Below are 12,263 nucleotides of genomic sequence, written 5' to 3'. Positions count from 1 at the left end.
CACAGGCATTTGGAAAACCAGTGTTGATTGAGAGCAGAGAGCCAGAAGGCTTGGCTTCCTTACTGCTATGTGGCATTAGCTGGCAAGTCCAATTTACTTTAGGTAAAGCAAACCCTTTTTCGTAACGGAGAGAGTTTGAAGCTTTCCATGGTCTTCAGCAGAATATCTCATCTGTAAGACAACCTTCTGAGTGAGTACCAAACACCAGCCCATTTGGTGCCAAGAATTTATCGAGGCCACATCCAGCCTTCCAGTGAGACAAGGAGCAAACATCATACGTGCCTTAATACAGACCCTCCCCAGCAGTTTTCTTGCCCGAGCTTCTTTTCTTTTCTCTTCTTTGGGCTGATGCAGTGATAATTGTTTGTGAGGAAGAATAACATTTCCTGTATGCAATCATACTTTATTTCTCCAGCTCTACAGAGCCTCTGTTGTGGGTTCCCAGCCCCTTTGGTGTTGTCTGGAAACTATGCCCAGGAAACGGTTACAGCACATCCCATCCTTTGTAACAGATCCACCTCCTGAAGTGGGTGTGGTTTGGGGGTTCATGGTGCAAGGTCATTTACAGAGCTGAGCCCATCATCCAAACTCATTTTCCTCTCTCTGCTGACCCACTTTACAAAAGATGGAGTTTTATCAGAAACCTAAAGCAACTGGCACATCTCGGCAATTTGGGAGATGCCTGCAATTTCAGCATAAACATTTCACTCCAGACTGGCTCCGCTGGCTGTTGTATAAGTGTTCTGTTCCCCCTCTGTTGCACGCTTGCAATTTGCCTTAATGAGAACTGCCCATGTGTATCAAGTAGAAGCGAGCAGGGTGTCCACAGCTTGCAAAAAAGGCTAAATGGCTCTTTTTTAGATTTGTTTAATTTTCTTTTGCTTCTCTAATGGCTGCCCTTCATAGGGTTGTAATCCATTTTCCTTGCAATAATACCTTATGAAGCCATCTGCATCCCACTTCCATTTCACCAGCCCATATATAGTCATGACATTTTGGAAAACCAGACTAAACTTTTCTCCACTCCTAGAAAACTGACTTCTCAGGCCCTGGAAGTTGGAGGTTTTGTCATGGTGGTCATTTGCTTGTGTTGTCTTTAGTAATTCTGAACTGTGGGAAATAGAGGCAGTGGAGACAGTGTTGAAATCCACCGTGCTTGGTTCTGATGTGTTTTCTAGTCTGTCCTTTAGTGGGAAAAGTACAAGGGAGATACCAGAGCTTAGTCCGAGTGGGCAGATAGGCACGGCTGACTCACTGCCAGTGGGTGTAACTCAGCTGGGCTGCTGCTTTTTTTCTTCCTCCACCACATATCTGTTCATGACTCAGGTGACCACCTACAGACCACATGATTCCTGGAGACCCAAGGATGATGGGTGGGGCAGCAGTAGCCGTGTGGGCAGTGATGGGGTCAGCTCTAAGTGAAAAAGCCACCAGGAAAGTATGCAGGGGCAGCCTGCACATGGGGATGGGGTCCCTTTGGGTTAGTATAGGTCCTTCTTGACCAAGTAAGGTTTAAAAAGTGTGTTATGGATGTGTCCCAGGGAAGAACCTTTATGTTTAGTGTAGGTTTTTCCATAAGTGGTTTCTCAAAAATTTTCAAGGTTCAGGGCGGGGGTCCCTTCCATTTCCTGACAGGTCTGCCCCTCCCCCTCCACAAACACGGGGCTGGCCGCAGCCTCCACCCTCCTGTATTGTCAGAGCACGTGGGCATGGAGGGACGGAGCTTCTGGAATGGGTCATACAGAGTCTGGAGCCTCAATCCTTGACTAAGTTGTTCTGACGGGTATCCGTTCTGTGTTTTTTCCATTGTCCCACCCTGGTGGCCTGCTCCTCCCATGTCCCCATCCACTCCCACCAGACCGCTGCACCCACCTACTGGCAACGTGCCCAGAAAAGTCTTTCTGCAGAATTTTCCTTTTTCTTCCCGTCTCTACTTCACTTATCTTCTTTTCCCTCACAGATTTTTCTGTAATACAGCTTACCTTTGAACTTCTCATAATTACCGAGGCCCTCTTTTTAAATTATTTATTTATTTATTTATTTATTTATTTTGCTGTGTTGGGTCCTCGTTGCTATGCGTGGGCTTTTCTGTAGTTGCGACGAGCGGGGGCTTCTCTTGTTGCGGAGCACGGGCTCTAGTCGCGCAGGATTCAGTAGTTGTGGCTCACGGGTTCTAGAGCACAGGCTCAGTAGTTGTGGCTCGCGAGCTCTAGAGCGCAGGCTCAGTAGTTGTGGCGCATGGGCTTAGTTGCTCCGCGGCATGTGGGATCTTCCCAGACCAGGGCTCGAACCCATGTCCGCTGCATTGGCAGGTGGATTCTTAACCACTGCACCATCAGGGAAGTCCCCGAGGCCCTTGTTTCCTCCCCAGTTCTTTCTGTCTCGGCTTTTGCCATCAGCAGTTGTCTTTCCCTTTCTCTCTCTCTGTTAGAAGACGTCTACTTGAATGGAAGCTTTGGGAGGGGCGTTGAGAAGAGGTCCCTGGGAAGGGACACTGTCATCTTTGTGTCTTAAGTGGGATCAAGTGTTCTGAGGGAGGTAGGGGTTTATCTTTTCCATCTTAGGCCTAGTTGGGTACGGCCCTCCACTTACTCCACAAAGAGGATGTCCCCCGAGTGAAAGCAGGAGGCTGGGTGACAGTTTACTCACTGGATGCTGAACCTTGCTCCCACTCTGCTCTCAAGAACACTGGAAGCCAGGTTATACTCTTCCAGGCGGGAGGCTGGAGGCACCTGACTGGACCGAGAGACCAGACCGAAGACCTCTGGGTTCCCCCAGACAGGGCCCAGCAGGTTGCCCAACAGTGAAGCCTATCATCCACATGCCCTTCCTGTGCTCACAAAGGTCCCAACCAGCATTTAGTATCCCACCCTGGAACGTGAATAGACAGCCGAGGATTATCAACCCCCATGATGCCCTAATAGGAACAATAGACGTCAACCCAATGAGAATGAAGCAGTGTGAAAGAGGCAGAGAGTCTGCAGGGTGAAGGGCCCCCTGCCCAAAATACCATCCTATGAGTGTCAAGGATAAAAAATTAAAATATATTACCTTCTTGAAGGAATAGAGTGCTTTTAAAAGGGAACATTCGGCAAATAAAAAAGAACTCTCAGAAATTTAAAATATGATATCAGAAATGGAAAACTTAATAGATAGGTTAGAAGATTAAATTAAGAGAAATCTCACCCCCCCAAAAAACCCAAAGTAATTGAATGTGGAAGGCAGGAGATAAAATTGGAGGGCCAGCCCAGATGTCCAACATCTGAACAGTGGGAGTTCTAAAAGGAGTGAAAAGGGGAAACAGAAGGTAGTAATTTGAGAAAATATCCCAGAACTGAGGAACATGAGGTTCTAAATTGGAAGGCCAAGCATGGTGGATGCAAATAGACACACTCTAGGGTTTTAAGTGGTGGAAGTGGATGCCTTTAAGGGAGAGGAAATGGTGGGTCCAAGGCTGCTTTTAAATAAGATCTAAAGAGGATTCAGTTCTTCAAACTGTGTGCGTAAATAATTGCACATATGCAGTATGCAGATATAATCAAACTATGTGTGTGTATAATTTTGATTTAAAAAACCAAAAACTAGGGTTAGAAAAGATATTAATAGATATTCATGAAAGAGAAAATCTTAACTGCCAACAAATCTGAGAAAATCCTAAAATTCTTTCTCAAACAGGAAATGTATTGTGACAAACTGAGATAAAAGAAAGAAAGGTATCTATGTAGTCTATTAGGATGTGCAGTGGGATGCGTCCCTTCGGACCTAGTGGCTTTTCTGCCCCCATTCCGTTCTATGATTCATTCCACGTATGGGCGAGAAACGGGTTGTGGTCCCCATGGGTAGGCTGCCAGACCGCTGGGGATCTGTTTCATCACAACGATCTTTTGTTGATCTTATGCAGGACAATCATGGAAACAGTGTGCACCTGGGCATTTTCTTTATGGGGATTTTCGTGAGAAACAGAATTGGAAGACAAGCAGTAATATACAGGTAGTCTGATTTGTCTTTCTCCTTTTTCCCCTCGAGGTGCTCTAGCAAACCCCATGGAGTATGAAAGTTATACAGATGAGTTAAGAGGCAGACCATGGATCAGAGTTGAGCTTTTCTCAACTCTGATAAGATCTGCCCCCTCTGCAGGATTTCAGGGGTTATGGAGAAATTCATCTCACTTTCCCTGGGGGTTTGGGGATGGGGGATGTTCTTTCTTTCCACCTGACCCCAAGAAATGCGTAGTTGAACCTCCACTGAGCCAAAGAGTGGAACAAAACTCTGTGAGTCTGGTTGGAGATGGGCTCTTCCATGAGTCAGGTCCCCATGGGATTACCTTTGCCTCGATTACCCGTGACCAGTCATTAAATCCACACTGGCTTCTTTCCATTGCCCTGAACCCTCTACCTAACCACATGTGCTAGAAAAGTGCAAACTAATTTTTCTGTTAATGAAAGAGGTCTATTTGTGAAAGTGTGTTTTGAAAAAGCAATCAATTTGTTATCATAACTGAAAGGACTTGGGTACTTTTTATTATTTTCACTCTTCAACCTTCTTTTCCATTTAACATGAGTAGAAGCAGCATAGGGAAGTGGCAGGGTGTCCCCTGCATTACATGTCAGTGAGCTTGCTTTGTATAGTTGCCCACAGATCCCATCCTAGTATCAGCAGTCCGAAAAACTGCATGCTTGCTTTCATTTAGGAGGGCAGCATGGCCTATTATTTACCGGAAAGACAGCTTTCCAGTGTGTGCATCTGACAGGCAGAGTTGCACGTGGAGGGCAGATGATCAAAGACAGATCTTAGAGGCAAAGCACGGGCCACTTTCTGGAAGCGAGTTCTTGGCCAGCCGTGTATTCTCTGGATCAGCAGTTACTGCAGGTCATTTTGAGAAAGTTTTCCCACTAAAAGCTTCCTAATTGGCTTTTATTTTCCTAGGTCCCCACCCTGCCAGTATTTTTGTCCATTTGTTTTCTCTTGCTCTTTGAATAGAGACATTATTGAAACAGGAGTGGGGGAGAGAGAGCTCTTTGGAGCTACAGAATAAGCTTTTTGACTATTGGACATATTCAGTCAACTCATATACCTACAACAAATTAAATAAAATATATAAATATGTGCAGAGTTGTAACTATACACTTTTATGCCCATGTAAAGCTATCCAGGCATTTTGTCCCACACAGTTCTTTGTAGCTAAATCAGTGCTTGAGTCTGGAGGAGAGAGGCAGACACGTCTTGGATTCTGGCTATCTAGATTAAGTAGAAAATAGCAATTTGAAAGTTTGCTGATCATAAGCGCCTCACAGGTTTTGTTCAGTTTCCTTAGGAACTGCTTCTAGACTGCTTCCTTTAGCGCTCGCCTTGAAACCCTTACAAGATGGGAATTGACTTCTACTACAGTGTCAGGTTAATTGTGCCACTAAGGTGGTGAAGTCATATGGTGGAGTGCGGAGTGGACCCAGAATTTTGGCAGTTGGTTTGAGGGAATGGAGCTAGAGGAGACCACATCTCTCTTATCTCTTGAGACCTTCACTAAGGAGCACATAGCTGTGAGTCCACATGGATGTGATCTAATGGAATTGTAAGTCAGCAGACAGCTGTGCAGAGCACCTGTAGATGTACGTAAAAACAGGTGGTACTGGTGTGATGGAAAGCTGATCGGAGGAAAACCTGGAAGGTATAGAGCTCATCGGTCCCTGATGAGCAGAGTGAGTGAGGCTAAGTCATCCCCTTTGGCCTGAATTGCCTCATCTCCAGAGTGGAACGTAAATAGCCACCTTGTCTACCTAAGAGAGTTGATAAAAGAACTGTATACAGATGTGAGACAACCTCATTACTTTTCATTATTTCAGCAAACATCTATTGTATGCTGTGTGCCAGGTGTGCTTGGTGCTTGGAATACAGAGATGAAGAAAGCAGAATCTCTGCCCGGGGCATGAGGGCCTGTGATCGAGTTTGGTTTAGTTAGGGATCTGGTCACAGACATGAACAATTGTGTTACAATGTGGTGACTGATAGAGGACTACACTAGGCTCTTTCCTGGCATGTGGGTGCTTGGGGATGAGGAAAGGCTTCCTGGAGAAGGTGACTTCTTCTGAGTCTTAAAGGAATCATGCAGACAGAGGTAGAAGTGTAATGAGCAAAAGCAGGATGGTGGGAGAAGGCGGTGGGCAGGGAATTATAGGTCACGGAACAGAGTGAAGGGTAGGTAGTGTAAGAGATGATTAGAAACTGGCTCCAAGTAGAATGGGAAGCAGGAGCTAACCTTCCCTTGCCTGGTGGTTCTTTCTGTGTATCTCATTTTAGATAAGATCTTCATGAGGAAAGGGAAGGAAACGTATGTGTGTGTTTAGATCACAAAAATGTAGGCACATTAAACACTCCCTAGGCATTTTTTCCAAGTGGCATAATCAAATCTGTAGTGTACATCGCAACACAGAACCTCTGTGCATTCTTCAGCCTAGATTCCTGGAGACACATGATTTTTTTTTTTTTGGCCGCGCTGCATAGCTTGTGGCATCTTAGTTCCCCGACCAGGGATCGAACCCAGGCCCTCGGCAGTGAAAGCGCGGAGTCCCAACCACTGGACTGCCAGGGAATTCCACCCATGACTTTTAAATGACGTCCCCCTCCAGCATTGAAAACGGGGATCACGGGAAATGCTCTGTCCATTTGGAAGCGTGAAAACCAAGGCAGTGGAAGTCTCTGGCATATTTTCCTCCTAGGTCGTAAAGGAAAGTGTACTTTATTAACAGCAATATCTAGACGTCGTTGACATAGGATTTTTAGCTATTTAAATAGATGTGTGTTACATTTTATTTCCTTTTCTGCTTTGAGAGGAGGGATGTTGAGCTTTTAAAAATACGGTTAAATCATACTTTGTAAAATGAGACTCAGGAATAGCAGGTGACACTCCTATACCGTCATAAACGCCTAGAACGTCTTTGGGCAAACGCCGTTGGCTTTCTTCTGTGCAGGTGGAACGACATGGGGAATATCACTCACAACAAGTCAACTATACTGGTGGAGCTCATCAGCAAAGAGGAGACTGCCCTCTTTCACACGGTAAGCAAAACGGGCAGGTGAAGGCAGGGTCCCACAGGCAGCTTGCTGTTTGTCTTCTCAACCTGTAATATCTTCTCCTCGCTCTCCATGTCAGGACAGAATAAGTATTCTGTTGAACCCATAACTTTCCAGTACTTGCCCAGAGCTGTCATCACTCATTTCTGGAAGGTGGTGGGGACCTCATGCTCACAATGCTGGGGTTTCAAGCTGAGTTTTGACTCTAGGGTTTGGGTTCCTCCACCAGCCTTATATGTGGTGGATCACATTGTCGGGCATGCCCTTGACTAGTCACCCCTGATGATATTGCATGGTATTTTCTTTTACTGGCTGGTCTGGATTTTCTTTGCCATCATAATCCAAGCCTGATCTGAAGCAAACTGGGTGATTGCCTTTCTGCTGAGTGCCTACTGGAGAGCCAGGACACTCCCTGCACCTCCCTGCCTCCCGTTTGATGATGCTTGGCGTTCATGCTACGCTCTGCCTTGATTCATTTACTGATTTTCAAAGCACTTGGTTTAGCATTATGTAAAGACACGTCAGATCATCACTGTAACCCCAACGTCTTTAGCAGACAGTATTTGTCTGCCATCCTTGGGTGGGCTTCATAGACATGACCGCCACTGAATTTCAGCACACTGGTTTCTGGCTCAGGGGGTTATTTTGTGCTTGACATGAAGGGAGGAAGGGACGTGTCCCTGCTCAGAGGAATCCTAGTGAAATGCACATATTTGGGTTGGCCAAAAAGTTCCTTCGGGTTTGGATGGCCCAACCCGAACGAGCTGTTTGGCCAGCCCAATACAATCAAAAACAAATGTTTATTTTTCCCCTGTTTCTTCTTCTCCAAGGATGATATCGAAAACGCCAAGTATATATCTCGATTGTTTGCTACACGGCACAAGTTTTACAAACAAAACAAAATCTGCACTGAGTAAGTAAACGTTTTGTCCACCCTCTCCCTGGATCAGCTTCAATTCTTGTGCTTTAGGGATGGTGTAGATCGCTTTTTATACTGACTCTTTTTCCTCATTCCTTGTAGAAGCTAAAGGGGCAAGTTAAAGCCGGGCGGGAGGGAAAGAGCTTTAATGATGAAGACTGTCTTGTGTAGTCTATATGCCTAGGGAGAAAATGATTGGCAAATTGACTGTGAATGCTTGACTTCCTGAACGGATTGGCCGACATCAGTGCCTTTCCAACCTCTGCCATGAGTTTGGAGGAACCGAGTGGTTCCCAATTTGCCGGGGCGCCCCTTCGTGTCAGATGTGGAGTGTGTTCAGAAGCAGGTAGCCGAGCGACGAGCCAACTTGAAAGAGAAGAAGCTGCTGTCACCCTCAGCCCTGTGTTGCTCACACAGTCGGCTAACCCTGCGTGTGCTTCTGGGTCACGCCACCCGCCTGTAAGTGAGAGGCCAGGGTAATTAGAGGAAACCTTGGAAGACGCTAATAGATTTCACAAATCCATGCGTGTGTTTTCCAATTTAATTTGGAAATAAAGATGATAAAGGGAGTCTGATGAGGGAACTTAACTGTGACCTGACCTTGGATATAGCGTGCCGGGCTCACACTATCATAGCCTTTCCTCTGGTTGCCTTCAAAAGACGTTCCTCAGCAGAGTACATCAGCAGTTGGGGCGTCCAAGGTGCTTAATTTTGTTTCAAAGAACTTCGGGACGTAAATGCAGGAGAAGAACTGCTTTCCCACTTCCCCAGTGGACACATGCAAGAGTGTGAAAATACTGTCCTAGAGCAGTTCCTGCTGAAGAAGGTGCTGCTTTAGAGCTGGAGCATCAGGTCCTGACAGACTTTTTTCTCTACGCGATGGAGGCTCTTTCAAACCAGTCTTTGCCATTGGCCACTGTCAGAGTCTGAGAGTATATTTGATAGTACAGTTGGCCCTCTGTATCTGTGGGTTTCCTATCCGCGAATTCAACCAACCGTGGATCAAAATATATTAAAAAATATTCCAGAAAGTTCCAAAAAGCAAAACTTGAATTCACTGTGAACTGGCAGCTCTTTACATTGTATTATAAGTAATCTAGAGATGATCTGAAGTATGTGGGAGGATGTGCATGGGTTATATGCAAATGCTATGCCAGATGATATAAGGCACTTGAGCATACATGGATTTTGGTATCCAAGGTGGGTCCTGGAACCAATCCTCCTTGGATACCAAGAGATGGCTATATAGTATTAGGTCTGCCAGCAAAGTTTGCAAATGTAAATCAGAAGAGCACTAATTAGAGAGCAGCAATTTAAGCCACCATATCTGTTATGGGTACACACGTGCATACACACGCATGCGCGCATAGACACACACACCATTCTTTTGAACAGATTCCCTATAGGTCACATCTTTGCGGTTCTCTGCTGTTGCCTTTGATCTGTTGGGGTGTCTTTGACATTAACAAGAATTCTATAGTTGACTTCTGTAGGGTGAATTTAAAAACAAAACTATTTTGAGAAGCGTAGTCTTCTGGTTTGATCATTTCTTAGCAAGTGGCTTTAACATAAAATGTTCTGAGTATTTGTAATTCTTTTGTGGCCTTTTCTTCTCACATGAGTGAGCATCACATATATGAGTGAGCCTCACATATTAGACTGAAAATTAAGGAAATTCTGTTTTCCTTTCTACTTCTGTAATAATCATTCCTTTCTTCTTCACAACCATGTACGGGAGGTTCCTAACCGCTTACCTGATAAAAACTGGGACTCTCTAAAAAGCATACCCCCTACCCCACATAGACAGTAAATTCTGTATATATTGATAGTTTCAGAGCCTCAGCATGGGCTACATGAGGACTTGGGATAGCCCTCTGGAGTTTTAGGAAATCAGCCTCATCTGAACAGCATCCTTCTCCAGAGGTCTCCACTCTCCAACCTCTAAAAGACTGTTGTTGATTTTTATTTCCCTTATAATTTGTCTTTAGAAATAAGCCTCGTTCTTCTAATATTACTTTGTAAAACATATTATAAAAGTATCATATGTTCCAAACATTTTGAAAATAAAAAAAGGACAAAAAAGAAATCGAAATTGTTCTTAGCTTCAGCACCCAGAAATAGAAAATGTTTATGTTTTGCTGTAATTCTTAACTCATCTTTTCTCCTTTCCCCTCTTCTCCCTCTCTTGTCTATCTGGTCTTCTTGTACATGGTAAATAATAATAACCATCCTCATTTTTTTCAACTTTTCACGTAGACAATCAAATTCTCCACCACCTATCAGACGCCAGCCCACCTGGAGCCGGTCCTCCCTGGTATGTATGAAATCTTCAGTTATCAAGTCCTCTGCCTGTCGGGGTGTGAGTGTCCCTTTGTTGTTAACTTGAGGAGAGGGATGACTAGGGCATCATGACTAGGTCGTGACCTCATGACCAGGTGAGATATGGTGAGAACACAGAAGGGCATCAGTCTGCTATGCAGGTGAGATGCACACCCATTTTGTCCCTCTTGTGCCCACCCATGTCCGTCACTTTTCTAAGTGTGACTCAGGGTTCACCCCCATGAATTTTAGTCTGGGCCGATGAGACCATGTTCCTTGAGCACGCAACCTACTGTGTGTTTTTTTCCACTTGCTTTATCTATCTTTATCTATCTGTCTTTATCCACTATTTCTGATTTTTGCATATAGACGTGTCTTCAGTTATAATCTCCACAAATCCTTTTGTATTCACTGCCGTAGACAGAGTTTAATAAACTAGTCAGAAAATATCTACTTTAAATGAGCAAAAATTGAAGGAGTCTAGTTGATGGTCTTAGGTAGAGTATTCAGTGGGGAAGAAAATTAAAATTAATTAATTTTCTAATTTTAAGGCCAACAGAATCTTAGTTGATCCACTTCTCTACCTACCATTAGCCTTTTTTAAAAAACTGCTCTACTGATCATGTGAATAAGGGAAAACAACTCATTTCATTGCATGTGTTCTGTCTTAGACTGTGTTTTATTTTGAGAATTACTTAAGGAGGATATCATAGCAAGACGTGGGAGAGTTAGTTTCCTCTAAAATGTCTACTTGTTTTACGTCATAATTCTTTTATTTTAGATTATGATTTATTTTATACAAAATCAGAATAAACATGTGACCTTTAAATGTGTGTAGGTTGAACAGTTCCTTTGAGTTGATGGGAGAATAAAATGGAATTTTTCTTTGTACGCAATATATATCCTATAGCACATCTTCCACTTGTCTTTTAAAAGGAACCGTTTTAGGAATTTTTTCTTTTTCTTCTGGAAAATGCATTGACATGAACTCTTAGAATTCTAGAGTTTGGTCATCATATCACATAATATTGATAATTCCTGCAAACCCACGTGAATATTATTAATCTCTGTGTTAATGCGCAACATCTCACAAGAGGTCTTTGCCTTGGAGATGTAGAGGGCTGCTTTGGGCTTCTCCCCTGAAGTATCAACAGATTTGTTCATGGCACTGGTTTCCTTATTCTTCTCCTTTGTTGACATGATTTTCCTTTTCCCTTCCTTAGAGTCCACATGTCTTTACTAGTGACATAAATGTTCACTTGTGTCCATGAAACACCAGGGGAAGCAAAGTGTTTTAGGGCTATCTTGTGATCTGATCTCATCCTAATTATCTAGAGAAGATACAGAGGCTTTCCTGTTTTGTTTGGGTGGAGATAATCTACAGGAAGCCAGATTCCTGGCTTCTCCCTTTCCTCTGCCCCTTAGGATTAAACCATTTCAGCAAGAGCTCCTTGGGATGAGTGAGAGTAAAACCAGAGAACATTGTCTCCTTTGGGCTTCCTGGCTGATAACAAGGGCTTCTAATTGTTGTTTTTCTCTTGCCCTTCTAGCTCCTATATTGTGGCATCTAATTTGTTTTTGTGTTAGCAGACCTGGAAAGAAACAATAATATATTGAAATATATAAAGAGACAATAAATAATCCTGAAATGGTGTTTGGAGGATTAGCTATTACTGTTTCTCACTTGTATTGCTTACAGACTTATGCCAGTTCATAAACAGTCACCTACTTATAGGATTTTTCTTTTTTTTTTTTTTAAATAAGAGCACGAGAAGGCAGAGGTGAGCCAACTTTGCCTTGCTGTATATTTCTGTTCCCTTGTATGAATCCCTCCCTACTGTTTTGTTCTGTTTTGTTTTTTAAAACCTAAAAACTGGCTGTCCAATCATGGAAAAATTGAGTTGAATTACGTATTATCAAAAAGAGGAAAAATATTTTTAAATTGCTACTCAAAAAC

The 12,263-nt window shown here is 43.6% G+C and overlaps 1 protein-coding gene across 10 annotated transcripts in view; it reads left to right on the top strand.

The window, feature by feature from the left end:
- Positions 1-12,263, top strand: part of PTPN14 (protein tyrosine phosphatase non-receptor type 14) — a 189,796-nt gene that overhangs the window by 124,176 nt on the left and 53,357 nt on the right. For all 10 annotated transcript variants that reach the window (XR_003794562.1, XR_003794566.1, XR_003794567.1 and 7 more), the window contains 4 exons: positions 3,902-3,990; positions 6,966-7,053; positions 7,899-7,981; positions 10,244-10,301. Coding sequence is in view for 3 of the 10 variants with exons in the window: in XM_029230104.1 (XP_029085937.1) it covers positions 3,902-3,990; positions 6,966-7,053; positions 7,899-7,981; positions 10,244-10,301 (318 nt within the window). In the remaining 7 variants the exon portion in view is untranslated. The remainder of the gene's footprint in view (positions 1-3,901; positions 3,991-6,965; positions 7,054-7,898; positions 7,982-10,243; positions 10,302-12,263) is intronic.

Source organism: Monodon monoceros, unplaced genomic scaffold (genome assembly GCF_005190385.1).
Source record: "Monodon monoceros isolate NGI ecotype Baffin Bay Population unplaced genomic scaffold, NGI_Narwhal_1 Super_Scaffold_18, whole genome shotgun sequence".
Lineage (NCBI taxonomy): Eukaryota > Metazoa > Chordata > Mammalia > Artiodactyla > Monodontidae > Monodon > Monodon monoceros.
This window is presented reverse-complemented; position numbering and strand designations above follow the sequence as displayed.